Raw genomic sequence first — 21507 nt, forward strand, 5'->3', positions numbered from 1 at the left:
TTGATTCCTTCATTAAATCAGGTCGCATACCAAACATTCTAACATATAACACACACAGCAACACAAGTCTTGATCTAAATCACACATGGCAGTGCTGCAAAGTATATAGCTTCTTCAACCTGCAGCCTGAAGCCACAACTCTCCTGCCAAAGTGTTCTCTTTCACAGGACAGTTATTGAGAAGATTATCTAATAATCATCTACTATATCATAAAGAATATATCTGGTTTTATAAACAACATGACAATCCATGCAAATTCGATATATCATGGGAGTTTAAATCTTGCTAATTTTCACCAGTTCTATGTTACAGTGCATGCAATAAAGATTTCATTCTTACAGGCTCTCCACGGGGACCAAGAGGTCCAACAACACCCTTAGGTCCTGGATCTCCTGGCTCTCCCTACAAAGGTGCAGAGATAGCCAGAAACAGAGAATGAGACAGATATAATACACAAGAGTTGAAGATTCAAAAAATGTCCAGGCTTCAAATTAAAAGTCAAATATTTCCTTACACTGTCTATAGATTTAATTAAGTTACTATGTTGTCTTTTTGCAGTCGATCTCAAGCTGAGCCTCAATGTTTTCTTATAGTGCTTTCATGTTTGCGCCAATGGACTACACGTGTGTGTCCAGTAATGTGAGCGAGCTAGGCTCAGGCCAGCATGTTTAGAAATTAAACAAGCCTGTTATGGAAGAATTTAAGTTGTGCCACCACTCAATACCTTGCGCCCAAGAGCTCCTCTTCTACCCTTATCTCCTGCGGGACCTGGTTTACCTCCGGGACCCTAAAAAACAAAACAATTAGACATCAGAGGACAAGAACACAGGCAAGACGATTTTTCTCAAAATACTGTGCACATGTTTTCAAGTCAGTTATTATCCTGCTCAGAACCTAATGGTGTTCCAAACACAAAAAATATTTACTAATGAATAGAAGAGTTCTACTCTAAATTCACTCATGAATCATTTTTCATTAAACATTTTTGGTATTATTATTCTTAATTATGTGGGGGGTTTTCTGTCCATCTAGACATCTGAGAAAAGTGATGTCCATTGGAATGGATGGGGGATCTGAATGGATTAAAGCAGTGTGCCATTGCTGTTGTGGTAATGTGTAGTCGACACAGGTTATGTGACATTTTAATATGTCTGCTCTGTGCTCCCTTTCTGTGTTTTACCATTTAAAACTGGTGCTGCATGTGATCCATAAAGAATAAGTTACAGGTGGAGAAACAGGTTGTATTTTAGAAAATGGCCTCAACGAGTTCACTCACCCTGGGTCCTGGGTTTCCAGCTTCTCCTCTGGGTCCTGGTGCTCCAGGTGGTCCAGATGGACCCTTAAAAAACACAAAGCAGACATCAAAGATGCTACATATTAGAACTGTACTCCAGACCCACAAGTAAAGAATGAACTCACATTTCTAGATATTGAGATGTCATGAGAGGTAGAGTCATGAAGGGAGATGTATTCACTCAGACAGAAACAAAAGCAAGCACACAAAAATAATTCATATTTCATATCTCATTAGGGGGGTTTGCCAAATATGTTTTTGAAAGAGTTTAAAAAGCTGTTGCTTTTTTGTTATGTGTAAGAGCAAGGGAGGATAGCGTTTCAACTCACTTCAGATATTTTTTACTTGTATCATCATTATGACAAATTATATCTTTGTCATAATTCTGTCCATGTCCATTCATTCATCTATTATTTTATTTTATTGTTTAACTTTTTATTGGTTTATGTATTGATATTATGATTATTTATTATTTTGATGATGATAATGATAACAATTATTATTATTATTATTATTATTATTATTATTATTATTATTATTATTATTATTGTTGTTGTTGTTGTTGTTGTTGTTGTTTATTATTATTATTATTATTATTTATGTTCTGTGTAAAATGTCAATTATCTGTGCTCTCATGCATGTTTGTCTTCTTGTCTGCCTGACATATTTTGCACATATTACAAACCATTATGTCACCATATAAAAGACTGCAAGACCTATAGTAAGCAAGCAGGGCAGTCAGGACAATGGTTGCTGCCCAGCTGAAACAGATCAGATAATTGCCCTGGTGTGGGAGCTGAAAAGATCAGGGGAATCAGTGTGTGTGATGGACAGACAATGACTGAGGTGGACAGAGAAGAGTTTATAGTTTTATTACCAAAAAGATGGTGCATTAGAATTTTGTTTAAAAACCTGGTTTTATTTTCTTTAACTTCTGTCTGCAAGAATTAGATTGACTTGTTAAAAAAAGACTAAATACACAGAAAAGCTCCGGACCCTTAAGACAACACAATATATAACACAGTCCAGTCAAAACAATATGTCATCTTGCTGATGTGGCCAAGAAAAGTATGAGCAATAATGACAACATCCACTATAATGCATGTTTTGGCAAGTGTATTTAAGAATCTGCCAAATACAGTGAAAGGAATGACAAACTTACTCTAGATCCTCCAATACCAGGCCCTCCCTGAACACCATCAGCACCTGGCTTTCCAGGGGTTCCCTTTGAATGACATTCGAGGAACAATATGTAACATTTACTGCCACTACAGCAGTTACTGTTGTTTAAGTATTAAACAGTATATGGTATAACAAAAAGGGACTTACAGACTGTCCAGGTGGGCCTCTTCTGCCATCAGCACCCTAATGAAGAGGGAGTAGAAATAAGTCTTGATTAACAAAAAAAGGCAAGTCAATATCTAGCAAATATACTGTGACATAGTGAAATGATTTACCCTTCTTCCAACTTCACCGGGGCCTCCTTTCTTTCCATCCTCGCCAGGCTCTCCCTGTCATTTCACAAGAAATAAAACACACACACACACACACACACCAAACAAAACCAACCATATTAGTTAACCCTTTTAAACCTGGATTGACAAGATTACTTGTGCTGCATTTACAAGCATTTAAACTTCTGAAGCGTGAACAAATTGGTTTGATATGTTTAAAAAAAATAGGGGGATAGGCAGCAGTTTGGCAAAAAATATCCCGCAAAATGCAAGAAATTTGTAACATTTTCAAATAAGAAAGAGTCAAATTATTAAAATTAAAATTTAAAAACAGGGGGAAATGTATGGTTGGAATTATCATTATTATGCATTAAATAATGTTACAGAAAGACTTTATTAAAACATTTTTATAATTTTTTTTTTAACTTTTTTCCAGGTCATTTCATTTTTATTTTGTTTTTTCCATTTTATTAAATTTATTATTTAATTTAAATTTAATTTTCTTTAGGTAATTTTCTGGTATCTTCTATTCCCTCATGCTCATTTCGTGTCAAATTGCTCATTGCCAATTTTCTCAGGTTTCCAAGGGTGAATAACACATTCATGGGACTGTTGTCTTTGTTTTTTCTTTAAGTATGAAGGAAGACATTACCGCTGGTCCAGCATCACCAGGATCTCCTTTAGGTCCTGGGGTGTTGTTATCTCTTCCACTTGTACCCTGTTAAACAGAAATCCACTTTTCAATTTACATTCAAACAACCTAAACCACAAACCAAGAACTTATGTATACCAGCTGCCTGGGAGAGTGATGGCAGGCTGAGGCGGGAATTTTTCAGTCATATGCTAAATGGTCAGACAGCACATTTTCTTTTTTGACTGTTGAGAGTTAAGCTCAAGGGTATTAAAACAGTGGCCCTAAAAGAATGGATGGCTTTTGCTTAATGTCTCAATCCAAGCTGGTCTGGGAATCCATAAATGATAACATAAACAGTCTCCATAATACTCACAGGGTCTCCTCTGATTCCCGTTTCTCCTTTGTCTCCTGCTTGTCCTTTGAGACCTTTGGGACCCTAAAAGCAAAAACGTATTTATCAGCGATAAGAGTTAGGGATTTTTACAGAAAAACGTGTGGAAAAGGCTGAGCTAAAATTGCATCCAGTCACTCACTCTTCTGCCGGGGTTTCCTCCGTCTCCTGGGGGTCCGGCCACTCCACTTTTGCCCTAAAAGCAAAAAGCAAATGCAAATTAAAACCCACAATCATGCACAAAACAAAGCACATTCACATGTTTTTGCCACATGAACACAGATCACCAAACAGCTTAGGATAATAAATGATCATTCATGATTCCGTAAAATACATAATAATAAATCAAATGGACTGAATCACAAAATCTAAGACACACTTACCTCTTCTCCATTGATTCCATCTAGCCCAATTTCTCCATTTTCACCCTGCAACATAGCAGCAGTTGGTAAAATAATCAGTGTGTTGGCCTTTTTCTAACACCCTTATCTAATAATATCTTTTTTGAATTAATGAAAAAGACAAAGACTCACCTTTTCTCCTGAATACCCACGACCGCCCTAAACAAAAGACAGGAATGGTGTTACATCATTATATTGAAGATACTTGAATTTAAAGTAAGTTGAATGTTACAGCTTATATCATAGCCTTACCTTAAGACCTCTTGGTCCAGGACATCCCTGGAAACCCTGAGTTCCATTCACACCTGGAGGACCTCTTTCTCCCTGTTAGTTCGGAATGAAGACAATAAATACCATGGCAAAATGCAAAAGGAATACAGTATAAAGGGACATGAAGTGTTGAGTAAAAAAAGACAAAAAAAGACAGTTGTCTCTTAACTTTTCTCAGAACTGAAAAAGGTGTGGATCAGGAGAGTTTACAGCAGGGACAACCCTGTCTCCTAGAAATTACATTTGTATGTTACTCATGTCAGACTGCTACATATGTAAGCAAAGCATTTAAACTTACAGGTCCACCCTCATCTCCAGGATGTCCTTGGCTTCCTGCTGATCCTGGACTGCCCTGAAAGACAAACGCCAAAGTATTAGCCTCTGATAAACAATTCTTTTCTGGTATAATTAAAGACAGGGTCTCAAAAAATATTTTTTTAAACATTGCATACCTTAGACCCTGGAAGGCCAACAGCTCCTCTGTCTCCTCTGGTGCCAGTACATTTGCATGGCACACCACAGCACTCCCTCTCTGCAATGTTGTCCTATACAGCAAAAGAAAAAAAATATTAGGCACTGGGAAAGGGGAACAACAGAAAGCTCACAAAAATATTTTGACTTCTGATAGTACTCACCACTTCTTCCATTAGCTCATAGTCTAAGTCCATGATGTTGAGGCGCAAGGGTCTTGTGTACCTGAAGCCACGACCAAATTCCAGGAGCAAAGCATCCTCAAATTTGGGCACCCGCTCCAGCCCAACCAGGATGAAACTGTTCACTCCTGTTTTGCACATCCAAGAGTTTTAGGTACACCAATTACTTCTCCATAATATAATACTGCTATAATTTCAAAGAGGATAGATAATCATAAAGGAACATTTGTGCTGGATCATCCTCTTACCTGACTGCCGAAGCTCCTCAACTCGCCTTTTCATTTCATTATATGGGGCATCAAGACCATCAGTCAGATGAATGACAATCTTTGGAGGAAAAACAATTTAATGTTACCATTCCTTACATTTTCCATAAATCCTTTCATTGGTAAATTTAAACTAGAGATGTCCATATCAGGTGTTTGGCCCAAATCCTGATCCTGAAGTTTTATTTACCTACATGTAAATTAAATACAGCCCCAATTACAGAAAAGTTGGGATGCTGTGTAAAAATAAGTAAAAATGGAATGCAATGATTTGCATAAAAAGTTGGGATGTATATTTAATTGAATCAGTACAGAGACCAAATGTTCAAACTGATCAAATGTGTTATTTTTTGTCAAATTTTCACTTATGCTGAATTTGATGCCTACAAAACTTTACAAAAAATTCGGGACGGGGGCAGCAAAACTGGTGAGGCTATGGGATGCTCTAAAAGCACCTGTTTGGAACATTCCACAGGTAAACAGGTTCACTGGTAATAGGCTTAAGTATCATTATTAGCTTTGATAGGGGCATTCTCAAAAGGTCCAGTTGTTCACAAGCAAGGATGGTCACTTGGTGAAAAACTTCATGGGCAAATCGTCCAACAGTTTGAGAACAACGTTTCTGCACCTTTGCAAGAAATTTAGGATTTCAGTAGTAGTGCCCATGGCATCATGGGTAACTTCACATCTATGAAGGCACCATGAATGATGAAAGGCACATAAGGGTTTTGGAGCAACATATGTTGCCATCTCGACAGTGTCTTTTTCAGGGACATCCCTGCTTATACCAGCAAGACAATGAGACAACTTCTGCATGTGTTAAAACAACATGGCTATGTATTAAAAGAGTGCAGGTACTAGACTGGCCTGTCTGCAGTCCAGACTCGATACACTGAACATGTGTGGAGCATATGAAGCACAAAATGCAGCAATGTAGGCACAGACTGTTGAGGAACTCAAGACATATTAAGCTAAACTAGAAAATAATTTCACTTTCCAGCCTTTAACAATTATGGCGCTTTTCCACTACATGGTACCAGCTCTACTCTCCTCTGCTGGCCTTTTTGTTGGTTTTCCATTAGGTACCTGGTACCTGGTACCACCTTTTTAGTACCTGCGCTCCTGGGGCTCGAAAAACAGGAGACCACATACTAAGAGGTACTAAAAGATGAGGTGACAACACTGCAGACCATTGATTGGTGAGAGAGAAACGTCGCTGCGTCATCAATGCATGGCACGCACAGAATACCCTAAACAGCACAAACAGTTAAGCTAACGTAGCGGCCGCACTTTAATATCTTTTTTTTCCTCCCAAAATGGTAACCATAAAGATTGCACCGTGGTCGGTTGAGGAGATGCAAACGTTCCTCACCTAACTGGCCAACGAGCGTATCCAGCGAGTGCAGGTCTGTGTGTATGCATGGTTCAATGACGGGGGAGCTAAGGGGAGCTCGGATCCTCTGACACATTCAGGGGGAGCTCTAAAAAATGGGTCACTTTTGTGTTACAGATTATATATTTTCTGCACATACCGGTTCCTGAAATAATAAAAAGTATAGAAGAAATATGTCAATGTTGTATGTTTATTCACTCACTACATTCCATTTCCGAACATCTGTCTCCACTATTTAACTTCTGTGTTTATTCCTGCTGCGGCCATCTGTGCATGAAGCGGTGCTGCATTTAACTTCCTACATTTAAGTAGTCACCTGAAGTCCTCATCATCCGACAGAAGGGACAGAGAGAGAGAGAGAGGAAATGTTACCAGCGGGTATTGTATTAGTAGAATCTTTTTCGCAGAAACCCTGTTATTGACCGTGTGCTGCCGCACATTTTATGAATGTTACATGTTGTATTAGTGGTGCGCACCGGAAAATGGGGCTTTCCCTAAGTGGGAGTGTCCCACAGCATCCCTATGACAACCAGCTACACTGAGCTGGTACTATCTTACAATGGAAAATGACCCCTAGTAAAGTATCTGATACCAAAGGCGAGTAGAGTAGAGCCAGTACCATGTCGTGGAAAAGCACCATTAGTGTCCTTAGTTCCCAAACACTCAATGTTGTTAAGAGAAAAGGTGATGTCACACAGTGGTAAAGATGCGCCAACTTTTTTTTAAAATGTGTTGCAGGCATCAAATTCAGAATTAGTGTTTGATTATTGAAAAAAAACTTTAAACATCAACCATCTTGTCTTTGGGTTGTATTCAATTGAATATAGGTCAAAAAGAATTTGCAAATCATTGCATTCTGTTTTGATTTATGTTTTATACAGTGTCCCAACTTTTGTGGAAGTGTGGTTGTATATAGCCTATAATACATTGAAATAACAGCTACAGACTGGGAGTTTTTCCTTAGACGACGTGAGGGTCCTAAGGATAGAGGGATGTCGCATGCTGTAAAGCCCTCAGTGCTGGCCAAAAAAAAGAAGCTACCGCCTGGATCCTTTGTACACTGCCTTTTGCTAATGATAGAGTTAAATTCTGACATTACAGATACAATGCACATTTTTCCCATGTTATTTTGGCTCAGGACATTTATATTTAAAACTTTTTCAGGAACTAACCTTGACAGTGTCATCCTGTCTGGTTTTGAACCTATTGTTGTAAGCTGTAATGGTCTTGCCATTGAGGACAAAGGGGCCACGACTCCGTAGGGCTCTGAAGGATTCAAAGAGCTCATCAGCATTGTCTTTGAAATCCAGCTGGACAGGCTCAGAGGCAGAGTCCATGGCCAGCATGCCCACTTGCACAGTGGGATCTGATGAGCAACTGATAGGTGCCATCTTGGAAATCCTCTGCAAAATGGCTCCCATCTTGCTCTGAAGGTTGGTCTGAGCACTGAAGATGTTCTGGGCAGAAACATCAAAGCCCACCAACACCTCTATGTTGCAGGCTGTAAAACAGAGCATGGGTTCATTTTAAGGCAATTTTTTTGTGAACCACAGAACACAACTGGAAATTGAAACTGTAAAACAGCTCAACAATAAAGTTCATTTAGAAAAAAAAAGTAAAAATACGATGTCTCTTACATTTAGAAGTTTCTGGCACACCAACACACAGCTTCCCTTTCACTTCATCATCCAAGGTCTCCAGAATTTGTTCGGTGAGCTCGTCAAGTTCCTTAAAGGTGCTTGCTCGAGCCACAGTGGTGGACTCGCTTGCCAAGTCTTCTAACTCATTCTGAATGTCACCCACTCCTACAGCAAAGACTCGTGCACCTTTTTTCTTCAGACCAAGGGCTGCTGTTTTGCCATCATCAGTGGAGCGTCCTCCAGTGAGAAGCATTAGGATCTGAGGAGTGCCTTCATCTATCCTACTGCCTTTTTCTCTGGTAAAGTGAACATCTTGAACGTGGCGAATGGCTGCACCGGTGTTAAGTGTACGTCCACCCTTGTACTCTGCTCGGCCGATGGCTTCTACAATGTCTTGCTTGTTGTTGTAGGTGTTAAGGAAGAAGACGTCATTCACATCTGTAGCAAAATGCGCCAGGGCAATCCGCAGGTCATCTCTCTCGCTGAAGAACAGATCAATGAGGTTGGAGATGTACTGCATCACTGTGTTGAAGTTGTCCCTGCCCAAGTTGATGGAGCCGTCCACCAAAAACACTATATCAGCCTTTTTGGGTGAGGGCAAGATCTGTTGCTTTGAGACGGAAGATGAGATATTGATGAGGACATGGAATGGAAAAGGGGCGGGGGGGGGGGGGGGGGGGGGGGGGCAATCGTGATTAGAGTTTAGCACTGTTAGATCATATTTAGGTAAAACATATGGTATCTAAGTATGTGCAATAAGTGTACATTTTTTTTCATAACTTACAAGGATCTGTGGGTGGTTCCACAGTGATTGTCCCACTCAACCTCTCAAGAACTCCCTGCTTGACTGCTGGCAGGCCATTGAAGTCACGGACCTGGAGGACATCATCTGGTGTGGTGGCAATTTGGTTCAGCTGCCTTGTGTCAGCACCAGCAGATCCAACACCAATGCAGTTGACCCGGGAGCCCTTAAGCAGAGGTCCATAGATTGAAACATCCTGGGGTGAACGTCCACCTGTGAGAACCACAAGATGCTGAGAGGCATCAGCGAGACGAACGCCAGCAGCGGGTTTTAACTCGTTCTTTATGACATATTCAATGGCGTCTGCCAGATCTGATGACCGGCCACCCATCTGACGAAGTCTTCTGACAGCAGAGACAACAGCTGGCTTATTGTTGTGAGAGTTGAGCGAGAACTCTGTCTGAACTCTGTCTGCATACTGGACAACAGCCACACGCACTTGATCAGGCTTGACATCGAGCTGTTTGACAATGTCTAGGATGAAGTCACGGATATGAGCAAGGCCAGCAGCACCTGTATTGTCTGAGCCATCAATAAGGAAGATAATGTCCTTTTTCCCAAGATCCAGGATGTCTGCAAAATAAGCACAAAAAAGAATAAGGGTTATATACTTCATTTGAAATATACATTAAAAAGAGGCTGGTGCATGAAAAATCTACTACTTTAACAAAGCTCCACTATAGAATCGAGCCCGAAGGCTGTGCGGTGGTAAATAGGTGAACATACCCATGGAGTGCAGTGCACACTGCATCCATGAGCAGCACACAATGGCCACCTTGCTGAACTGCTGCGGTTTGTGTACTTTAGGTTTTCAAACTGATAGCATTGTTGCTGCGGCACTGCTGCAGAGCTGCCTACTGCTACTGCAACCACTGCACTGTATTTCTAATTATTAAAAACACACACTCCAATCATTATGAAGCTGCGCAAGCCACTGTATTGTCAACAACACAGTCCTGCAAATATTTTCCAGTGAAAAGCCTTGTGTCAACAACTGAAGGGATTCTGTTGAAAGGACCGTTATCAGAGGGCTTTTTTAAACACAGTAAAGAAAAATTGAGTCAAAATACATATTTGTGTTTCTTTATGTTTGTGACAAATGAGAACAGCGAAACTGTAGTAAAAGGTGGTATTATTAATTATCAAAACACCATTTTCACTATTTTTGCAAAAACCACACGTGTCACAGGGAAAAAAATTAGCGAGACTCAGTTTCTCTAGACGCGCTGTAGCTGAGCCGCAGCCATGATGTGCCTTTGCAGGACTGCTCATGCCAGCAGTGTGGCAGCTGTAACCTGTTAACACAGGTGCCAAAATAAAAGACAACAGGTTGTTGGAGCCTTCTTTCTTTCTTTTTTTTTGTCAGCTATAGAAAGAATGTAAAATAGTTGGATTGAAGTGAAACCTTGAATATATGAGACTGTATTTCTTACCAACGGCCACTGTGGTAGGAGTGTAAGAACTGATGATATCAGCAGTGGATATTGTTTTGACTGAATCAATGAGCTGTGACTCCACTCTTGGAAGCTGCTGGAAACTGTCAACTGTATATACCAATTCGGGCTTCAGGGAAATCTGTCTCAGTTCATTAGGGTCTGCATTCCTTGAACCAATGGCGAGGGGTGCAACCTGGCCTCTCTTAAGCTGGTCAGCAGCACTGGATACATCATCTGTTGACTTGCCACCTGTGACTAGAATGAGGAACTGAGGCACACCGTCCTCAATGCGGCTTCCAGCTGTCCTCTGGTAGATATTTCTGTAGACCCACTCGAGGGCACGGCCTGTGTTTAGACGATTCCCACCTCTGCTTCGAAGTCTTGTCACAGCCTGGCGTACTTCATCTTTGGTGGAGTACTCGTTCAGAAGAAAATCTGCCCTGGCGTCATCACTATACTGCACCACTGAAATTCGGACCTTATCCAACCCTACATCCAGCTTCTCCACAACTCTTCTTATCATTTCGCGGATGGAGGGGAACTCACTACGCACTGCTGTTGTGCCATCAATCAGGAATACGACATCCCTCTTTTCTCCTCCTGTGGATTCTGTTGTGATTACTGCTCAAAAAGAACACAAGCACAGTTACAAGTATAATTAAAACGTTTATAATAAACACACAGAACACACAGTATGACTGACGGAACCAAATATTGTGTAAAGGATAAGCCACATGTAGAGCAATATACAGTGTATGCAGTCCTGTGCACAGACAATTTTGGGGCAGGTGCTCTAGCAAAAAACGAACAAAAAAGGGCATCTCTCTCATAATTATTAAAAAAAGTTATATACAGTAGCACATGTTTAGCTCAGTTACATATTTATTTTAATGCTCACACAATTCTTTAGGGTCCTCCCTAAATAATTTTTTGCATCAAATACTTCAATTCCTTCTTTCTGGTGAATTTTTCTGCATCAATTTATGATAGAAATGTATTTTATAATGTAAAGGAAAACACAAAATTCAGGTGGCAGGTGACAAACCAAAACAGAAATATAAGCCTAAATGATTTTAATGCAGTAAGACTCTCGGGCATTCTTTGAAATATTTGCTCCTCTATAGATCACATCTCTATCGGCACTTATTTCTTGTCATTGACTGAGTCAACACACATTTTAATGTGGATAAATGAGGGATGGCGTTCTGCAGTGAAATTTAAATGGTTAAATGATCAATGATTTGATTGAGGCAAAGTGAAAATATCAATCAATATCACCATCTTTAGGATGCACCTTTATTTTGAAATTCTGTGTCACTGTCAAAAAGCAAACTGCAGTCAAGTCATTTTACTGCTGCATTTATTAATAATTTGATGGTAAAGTTCCCATATGTATACATTATTGTACTCTATTTAAAAAATCCTTAAAAAGAATAGAAAATTCTTTTCATCAAACTCCATCATAACCTTGTTCAACATGTCCTCAGGTAATACTGCAATTATTTTCAAGTAATTTACATGCAGCATCTTTTTAAAATGGTTGGTAAAGTTATGTCTCATACTCATACAGTACTGCACTCCCATATTTAAAAATTGCTTAAAAAATACTATCAAATTGCTTTCATCAATATTACTATAATCTTGTTAAAATGTCCCCAGGTACCACTGTGTTGATTTACAAGTAATCTCTCTGCAGCATTTAATAATAATTTGAAGGTCATACCCCATACTCATACATTACTGTAATCTTAAATTCTAAAAATCCTTTAAAAATAATATCATTGTTTTCATCAAACTCCATCATGATCTTGTTCAAGATGCCCCCAGGTACCACTGTAAGGTTTTTCAAGTAATTTTACTGCATAGTTACTTATAATTGCTTTGTAATCTGAACACGATTATTATGTTATTATTATTATAGTTTGCTGAAAACAATGCGACTTTTTAAAAATGGGTTTTTTGGCAAATGAGAATTCATATTATATGAGATATAACTTTAAAATCCAATTATTAATAAATACTGCAGTAAGGTTACTTGAAAATCAATACAAAATTACCTGGGGATATGACTTTGAATTTATAACAAATTACCGCTGTAAATCTACTTTGAAATCATCATAGAGGTACATGTTACATGAGATTATAGTTCTCAATGAATTTATATATATATATATATATATATATATATATATATATATAGGGATATTGTCATTATTTTGGCATATGACCATCAAAATGTATCTAAGATAGTGGAGCACACAGACGCAGCGGCTCACGGCTCTCCCTATCAAGTCTTATAATATATGTCTTGAATGTCTTATAGTGTATATTGCTGGTGCACCTCGGGAACAGCTCTTTAAATTTCATTGTACTTGTATAATGACAATAAAGTCTTTCTATTCCATATTACAGTTCTGTATTTAAATAATCATAAACTTACGTCAAATATATATTTCGATAAATGTACATGAAACAGTCGGAACTTCCGCTTTTTTATCAATCTTCATGCCATTTGAGTAGAGATTACTGAATTGACGAGGTGACCTTAAATGCACCATGAAGTCCCTCTCTGCTTTATCCCAGCATTTGGAGACGCGCATTGGATTTTCAAGTGCCAATTGCGCGACCGCTTCTTTCTGAAGTAAAGACAAGGTGACCGCAGTAAGGGAAACAGGAAGAAGATGATGAGGAGAACGCTATTTACACGGGAATAAATCAGCAGTGTGGAAATATCGTGGATTTAGAAGAAAATACGGATCAACAGACAGAGCACATGTATGTAAACAATGACAGTATGGGATTAATGACTGCACCTGGACAGACATGTTATGGGCTAACTTCAGGCAGCGACATTAGCAGCTTTATTTCAACAATGTAAGGCTGGAAAATGTCCACGTAGACTGAAACTCAACTATGCTGTTCTATCGGGAGATACATTGACTCAGCAAGCGGTGAGTACGAAAAAGTATGAAAAATACATGTTAATTGTCAAGCTAAACTCTGCTAGCTGCTAGGTCAATTTATGCAACGTGAGCGTGCTTAAACTAACACAGTGTGACTAGCTAAAACAGCTGTTTTGTCTGTGCAGCTTGGCAGTCATTAAAGAGCTGAATTTTATACCACTATTAAATCATATTGTTGTTAATACATGTTTTATGGCTGTTGGGAGAAGTTTGGCGTCAGGACTTAATGACATATAGCCCTGAAGTTTTCGGGAAAAGGTCATAGTTTGGCTTTAAAATGTATACATTTCATCATCTCTCCTGGTTGTTGTGTGTTTGTGGAGTCAATTTTAAGTAAACTTTACTGCAAGTTACAATTATTAATATTTTTTATGTGTCAGCAAACATCCTGTTGTCAAGAGAATATATATTATTTGTTATCATGATGAAACTGGTCATTTACACCGCTCTCATTTACATCATATTCATCATCATCCTACAGACATGTTTCTTGTCTTCTTGCCTGAACTGCAGGGCACCTGCTTTACCTGCAATGCTGTTAAGTCATGCCTGGTTCTAGACTGCTTTGAATACAGGGGCAGAAAGAGATGTTGGTTGCGAATATGACTTATTCTTAAATTGATGTGTGCTATGATGTAGGCATTTCATGTTTCTATCCAAAGCTAATTGGCTTTGCTTTTTAGAGTTTGAGGATATTTGGGGCTTAGACTGGACCTAAGTATAGGGGTCCAGGGGGATCCTCCCTCTGGAATTTTTTTTTTGACAAACAAGCTCTAATTTGATACTCCTTATTTACATTCAAAGTACTAAATCTTGGAAAGTTGAAATATCTACCTCATGAAGTGACAAAACTGGAAGTAATTCATAATGGCTATCATTAGACATGTATTTGTTTAGATTTGTATTTATGTCAACAGTGTTGGAATGTAACTAAATAATTCTACTCAAGTATTGTACCTAAGTACAAATTTAAGGTTCATGTACTTACTGGAGTATTTCCATTTTATGCCAGTTTGTAGGCTGTGTCTCTTCATTTCAGAGGCAAATTATGTACTTTTTACTGCAATACATTCATGTGACAGCTTTAGTTACTGTATAGATTTATAGACTTCATGGACTTTACTTTATAGACTCCATAGAGTATGTATGGGTCAAAGACATAATTGGTTTTTTTTTAAGCACCCAAAAATTTAAAGTGAAACACATTTTTACCATTTCACCTTTTTATGGTACACTGGGATGTAAAAAGTGCAATTTTATTATTTTTAACTGAAATAATAAACGTTTTTAACATGATTTACATAAAACCACCCCTCTAAAATGTCATTCAGTGTAACAACAGCTTACAACCAATTAATCATGAGAGGCAAGTTAATAGCTACATTAATTAGATAGCATTTTAAAATACACATTTTGAGAATCACAATTCAACCCCCCAAAATTATTAATTTTCATTGTAAACCTTTATACTTTGGCAACATAATCACAAACACTGGGTTTTATCCTATCTGTTCACAAAACGTTTTTGTAAGAAATTTGATTTCATTTAAAATACCAATAAATATTTGATATTTTTGATAAGGGCTGATGTTAATTAAAAAAATCTATATGTAGAAAATCATACCAATTTATGCAATTTTTTAAAGCTTGATTCTGATAAGCACATTTTGTGTGCAGAGTGATACACGTGTGTAATATTAAAGCGGACCTTAAGGGTTAAAAACTGAAATGTCTTGCAAAAGGGGCACTTATCTATCAGAGGGTAAAAGGGCAGGTTCTTGAGCACCACCTGGGGTCTATCTGTGCACGTGCCTTCTGTAAAGCAAGTGGGGCTTGGTGTGCAAGAATGTGTGTAGGCTGTAAATGATCTTTTATACAACATCACTGAGTAAAATTACCTTCAGTAGTTGGGAAGACTGGACGCATCCTGCTGATGTCATCATCTGACAGCTCAGTGAGAGTGGTGATCAAGTTTTCTTGGACTGTGTACAGGCCGGGGAGGTCATCTACAGTGAAGGCAAAGTTAGGCACGTATGACACCACCTGGAGCTCTGCTGGGTTAACATCCCTGGTCCCAATGCTGAAGGGAAGAACTCTTGACTGTTTGAGGGAAGTTGCTGCACTGCGGATGTTGTCCGTTGAAGACCCACTCGAGACGACAATCACAAACTGGGGTACACCCTCTTGCTTCCTGCTGCCACGTGATGCTGTCAGAACATCCCGACTTAAAAACTGCAAGGCCTGACCCAGGTTACGTTGTCTTCCTCCCCGCTGCCTCATTCCCCTGACAGCATTCAAAACACCTTCTTTGGTTGTGTGTGTGTTGAGATACATGTCAGCCTGAGCAGTGTCACCATACTGCACCACGCCAATCCGGATCTTATTCTCGCCCACATTGAGACTCTCCACGATTCTGCGGATAAACTCCTGGATGATCGGAAATTCCCGTCCAACGCCTTCAGATCCATCAACGAGGAAAATGATATCCTTTCGGGGGCCCTGCCTCTCAGCTGAAAGAGATAGAGAACAGGAAATATTATAATCTGCTTCAGAAATGATCAAAATATGGAAGAAAAGGTCAAACGTATATTACAGCAGCAATTATACACAAATAATGATCTTTAAGTCAAAAAAATGATGCTTAATCATACTCCTTTTCCACTGACTGCTATAGGTGACCTGATGGCAGAATTCAAAATGTAAAATACAAAACGTTATCAGTTTTTTCATGAACATAAGAGCTTTATTTATTGAGAATTTGCAGTAGCTGTTTACAGTGACACATTTTGATGCTCTGTGGGCTCAATTTTTGATCATTCCAATATCTGTGTAGTGCGTTTACATAGTAGGGCTGGGTTGTAATAATTAATTCATCTGCTTAAATCCATCCTATGTTGTGTAATCCAATATTGGTACATAAAATCCATACATAAATACATAAAATCCAACCAGAGCTTCAGCCCTGTTAATCTTGCCGGTATTTAATGGCCCTGTGCTAAATTTTTAAAGACTGCAGTATTTAAAAATTGCGACCCTACCAGCTCTTTTATCTGTTAGCTTGCTTTTTTAACATGTGTAGTGTCATTTATTATCATGTTGCAGCAGCCTTTCCCTGTCTGTGCATTAGGGTTGCTGCTTCACATGTGCACAGGCACTGAGCTGATATGGCTGTGGTGGTGATGGTGAAATCAAGATTACATCATTTAAGTTTGCAACAGCTTGACTCGTTACTTTCAGTGCAATAAAACCTCCATGAGGAAAAAGCCAACACTTTATCATAACAACTTTTCAACAAAGCAATATTTCTGTCTGCAGTCTCTTTTCCAGTTGCTAGCGAATTGTAATTAACAAGCATAAAACAACAACTGTTTATTTTCAACAGTTTTGATTAGTTTGCATTGTATCTTATACCACCAGTAACTTGACCTGCAGGCAGTGACCCTCCTCAGCAGTAGAGGGAGGAGAACAGAGGACAAGAGAATAACTGATGTCTATTTTTTTGTGTCTGTGTAACTGTCTCTTGAAAATGTCAGGAATATGATTTATTTCATTTACATTTTCAAAATCAGTGGTGATACCCAGCCCTATTATGTAGGAAACTCTGAAGATGTAGATGAAACATTTTGGTATGAATTAAGCAAAACATGTGGGAGGAGATAGGTTTATTAAGTTTTAGATTCAATGAAATATCAGATCAGAGTGGTTTGTTATGAATCTTCAAAGTCTGAACTTCAAACAGCCGCTGTAATTTCACGATCAGGACTGCTAGCCCCTAATTTCCATTGAGAAACTATTGTATTATGACTGGACCTATGCACCAAGTTTGTTTTATTTACATGAATGGGAGGGAGGAGGAGGAGGAGGAGGAGGAGGAGGAGGAGAAGGAGAAGGAGGAAATGGCAAATACAACAGGCATTGACCGGCAGCAGAGCAGCCTGGCCCCTAATAATCAAATACAGAATATGAAAAGAATTTAAACGAACATACAAAATATGAATAAGATGAAAAAAAAGGAACAGTTGGTCTCTGGCAATGGAAAGAATGTGACTTAAAAAGATGCGATGCCAGCCATGCCATTGGGAAATACTGAGACTGACTCAAGAGCGTCAGACTAAAAACATTCCTCATTGTTCAAGGAGTGCTTTCTTTTTTTTTTTTTTTTTTTACAAATGGTAAATTTCAATACAAAAAATGAGAGGGTTGATGACATACTACAGTATGTTCAGTATAAAGTATCCTGTTGAAAGATGACAAACATTTGCTTGTCTTATTTGGCTTGTTTTAAAATATGTATAATGCCCTAATACCAGGGTAAAATATACTAGTTTTTATATAGGCAGTGCTATGTTTTTAATTTTTGAAATCATCATTGCATTAATTTAGGGACATATTTTTGTTTGGTTTCATTAAGTAAGAATTATGTAAGATTTGTGCTAGTTTAATTTCTATTAAAAAAATTGCAACAGTGTCTTGTGACGACTAACTTCTGCTGTAGCTCTATGCTAGCCTGAATGGGAATTAAATAATTCTATCGTGCAGCTTTTCTGGATTTTCCAAACTTTTTCAGAATTTATGATGCTCAAAATGATTTACCAATTGAAAACCACAAAACTGGAGACAGAGTAGGCTGCCTTGGAGCAGACAAAAGCTGAACTGACTTGGGATTGTGATTGGCCAATGAGGCCAGTCCCAAAGATACGTGCAACACGGTCTTGTTAACATCTCAAATGACAGGCACATTGAGAGTGTCAGAGAAGAAAAAGATGGGGCCTGACAGTTGTAACTTAATGGATTTTATATTGATTTATTCTTGTATGGCAAGTAAACACCTGCATGTGAAGAAATCAAGATTTTGATGAAAGTCTGTGTATTTTCTGAAAAGTACTGCTGGATTGCAGCACATCTCAAACTGGAGGATGCAGAATTATCAAATGCTGCTGTAGACAACAGATGCTGTAAAAATCGGGCATATAGTAAGTGCAGACGATCACTGCTTTAGAAATATTATTTGGTTAATGTCAATTAAAAATGAATCCACTTTAGGGAGAGTATGTTCTTATTAATTCCTTCGAATATTTAGTTTGTCCTTTCCAACAAAAGAAGTGACTTTACAGCAGAAAGAGATAGGTCTGACATGTCTGTCATCAGAGTAAGCCGATGTCCATCTGCCAAAAACTCGCTTTACCCGACTTCATTTGACTGTAAGTGTCAGGACACTGCTCATAATGTCTGTAATACTACTGCTATAGCTAATGCCTGTACTGTAATTTGCTTTGATTGCCAAACAAATTACATTTTGTAAGGAAAGAAAGAATAAAAGTCAGATGCCCTTTCATTTAAACGTACCACATTTCATTAGTAATTCTGGAGTGAAGTCAGAAACCGACCCTCCCAGTGTTGGAGTATGTTTTTCAAAGCACCTAGCACTGCCTATTTCAGTTTTGCACAGAAGAGACGGCTAACCACCGCCTCTGTTTAAATGCACGGATGGAGCTAAACAGGTATTGCAGGGAAATCATTCAACATACCCGTTGGAGTTGGTAATTCTAGGGTGACGTCAGTAACAACAGTCTCCACGGAGGACTGAAGTTGCTGTTGGACACTGGGAAGGTCAGTGAATTGAGACACAGATAGAGCATAACTGGGATCGTGGGATATTTTCTGCAGTTCTCTGCTATCAGAGTCCCTGGTTCCAATTGCAAAGATCAGGACACCCAGCTGTTTGAGAGCAGAGGCTGGTGCATCAACACTGTCAAAAGACCTTCCACCACTTAGCAGTACCAGGATCTGTGGAACTCCTTCCAGGAGCCTGCTTCCGCCGGACGGCGTGAAGACATTATCCCTCAAGTACTGGAGAGCTGCTCCAGTCTTGAGGGGTCTTCCGCCTTTGTGCCTCAAACCTCTGACAATTTTAAGGATTTGGCTCTTTGTTGCATAAGTATTCAGATAAAACTGAACAATGGGATCTCTGCTGAACTGGACCACTGCGACTCGGTCTTTGTTGTCATCGACACTGAGTGTCTCCACTTGTCTTTGGACAAATTCTCGCATAGCAGGGAAGCCAGTTCTTGAAGCATCAGATCCGTCCAACAAGAACACAATATCCCTTCCTTGTGGCTGTCTGTTCACTAGGGAAACAGAATATTAAGAGACATATTTAGATTCATGTGCGAAATGTTTCCCATGCTGTAATCAGATGATGGAAGCTAACCTCAAGCTTTACAACATTTACTTTTCTATTGCTGGCACAACTGTTTGGTCAAGTGGCACTGGCTGACCTGACCTTAGTGAAACACACTTCAGTACAGTTGGATTTTCATCCTACCACAATCTCAGAATGTAAAAATCGGGCACTTTCTTACCAGCTACTGTTGGTGTAATGGGCGTGTCCCTGGCTAGCACCCTGCCCATTGCAGAGGAGAGCTGTTCTTGGACAGTGGGGAGGTCAGTGAACTCAGACACTGATAGAGCGTAACTAGGGTCATATGATATCCTCTGCAGCTCTCCACGGTCAGAGCGCCTTGTTCCAATGCTAATCACAGAGATGCCCTGCTGTTTGAGGGCAGAGGCTGGGGTATCTACATTGTCATAAGACCTCCCACCACTTAGCAGGATCAAAATCTGTGGAACGCCTCTCAGGTGCCTACTCCCAGAGTTTGTAAAGATGTTGTCCATGATGAATTGGAGGGCGGACCCAGTATTGAGGGGTCTGCCTCCTTTGTGTTTAAGCCTTCTAATCGCATCCACAACATCCTCTTTTGTGGTGTATGTTTTCAGATCAAAATGGACCTGAGCATCTCTGCTGTACTGGACTACAGAGACACAGTCATTATTTTCTCCCACATTGAGTTTCTCCACCACTCTCTCAAGAAAATCACGCATGGCAGGGAAGCCATTCCGCGTGCTATCAGAACCATCCAGAAGGAATACGATATCCTTTTTGGCAGTGTCAACTGAGAAAGGACAGGAAGAAAAAATATCAAAACCTTGGCCAAAAATATGCTTGTGGACTCATCATCAAGTGGTAGAGTATGTTTTCCAAAGCGCCCTACCACTGCCTCTTTCAATTTTACACAGCAAAAAATGCTAACCATTGCCTCTGTTTAAATGCACAGATGGAGCTTAACAGCTATTACAATTAAAACACTACACTCAGTTTAGGTAAAACAAGTCAGGTAGCCTTACAGACCATCAAGAGGCTGTTTTTGAAAACATACCAGGCCCAGTTGGTAATTCTGGGGTGAAGTAAGTAACCACAGTCTCCACGGAGGACTGAAGTTCCTGTTGAACACTAGGAAGGTCATTGAATTGAGACACAGATAGAGCATAACTGGGGTCGTGGGATATCTTCTGCAGTTCTCTGCTATCAGAGTCCCTAGTTCCAATTGCAAAGGTCAAGACACCAAGCTGTTTGAGAGCAGAGGCTGGTGCATCAATACTGTCAAATGACCTTCCACCACTTAGCAGTACCAGGATCTGTGGAACTCTTTCCAGGCGCCTGCTTCCGCCGGACGGCGTGAAGACATTATCCCTCAAGTACTGGAGAGCTGCTCCAGTCTTGAGGGGTCTTCCGCCTTTGTGCCTCAAATCTCTGAGAGTGTCAAGGATCTCGCCCTTTGTGGTGTACGTGTTCAGATAGAACTGGACGGCTGGATCGCTGCTGTACTGGACTACTGAGACACGATCTTTGTTGTCATCCACACTGAGTTTCTCTACTTGTCTTTGGACAAATTCTCGCATGGCTGAGAAGCCACTTCTAGTAGCATCAGATCCATCCAACAAGAACACAACATCCCTTCCTTGTGGCTGTCTGTCTACTAGGGAAACAGAGTATGAAGAAACATATTTAGATTCATGCGTCAAAGGTTTTCCATGCAATAATGAGACGATGGAAGCCAGCCTCAAGCTTT

At 39.5% G+C, this 21507-nt stretch overlaps 1 protein-coding gene across 1 annotated transcript in view; it reads right to left on the minus strand.

The window, feature by feature from the left end:
* The window catches only part of LOC121948882 (collagen alpha-3(VI) chain-like), a 57105-nt gene that overhangs the window by 15037 nt on the left and 20561 nt on the right, over positions 1–21507 (minus strand). Inside the window, 22 exon segments of the mRNA XM_042494407.1 lie at positions 340–402; positions 725–787; positions 1277–1339; positions 2457–2519; positions 2624–2659; positions 2752–2805; positions 3401–3466; positions 3756–3818; positions 3916–3969; positions 4157–4201; positions 4307–4333; positions 4427–4498; positions 4743–4796; positions 4897–4989; positions 5080–5225; positions 5346–5424; positions 7929–8257; positions 8394–8991; positions 8993–9006; positions 9181–9771; positions 10632–11255; positions 15496–16107. Of these exon segments, the coding sequence (XP_042350341.1) occupies positions 340–402; positions 725–787; positions 1277–1339; positions 2457–2519; positions 2624–2659; positions 2752–2805; positions 3401–3466; positions 3756–3818; positions 3916–3969; positions 4157–4201; positions 4307–4333; positions 4427–4498; positions 4743–4796; positions 4897–4989; positions 5080–5225; positions 5346–5424; positions 7929–8257; positions 8394–8991; positions 8993–9006; positions 9181–9771; positions 10632–11255; positions 15496–16107 (3809 nt within the window).

The sequence above is a fragment of the Plectropomus leopardus genome, chromosome 10 (genome assembly GCF_008729295.1).
Source record: "Plectropomus leopardus isolate mb chromosome 10, YSFRI_Pleo_2.0, whole genome shotgun sequence".
In the NCBI taxonomy this organism is placed as follows: Eukaryota; Metazoa; Chordata; class Actinopteri; order Perciformes; family Serranidae; genus Plectropomus; species Plectropomus leopardus.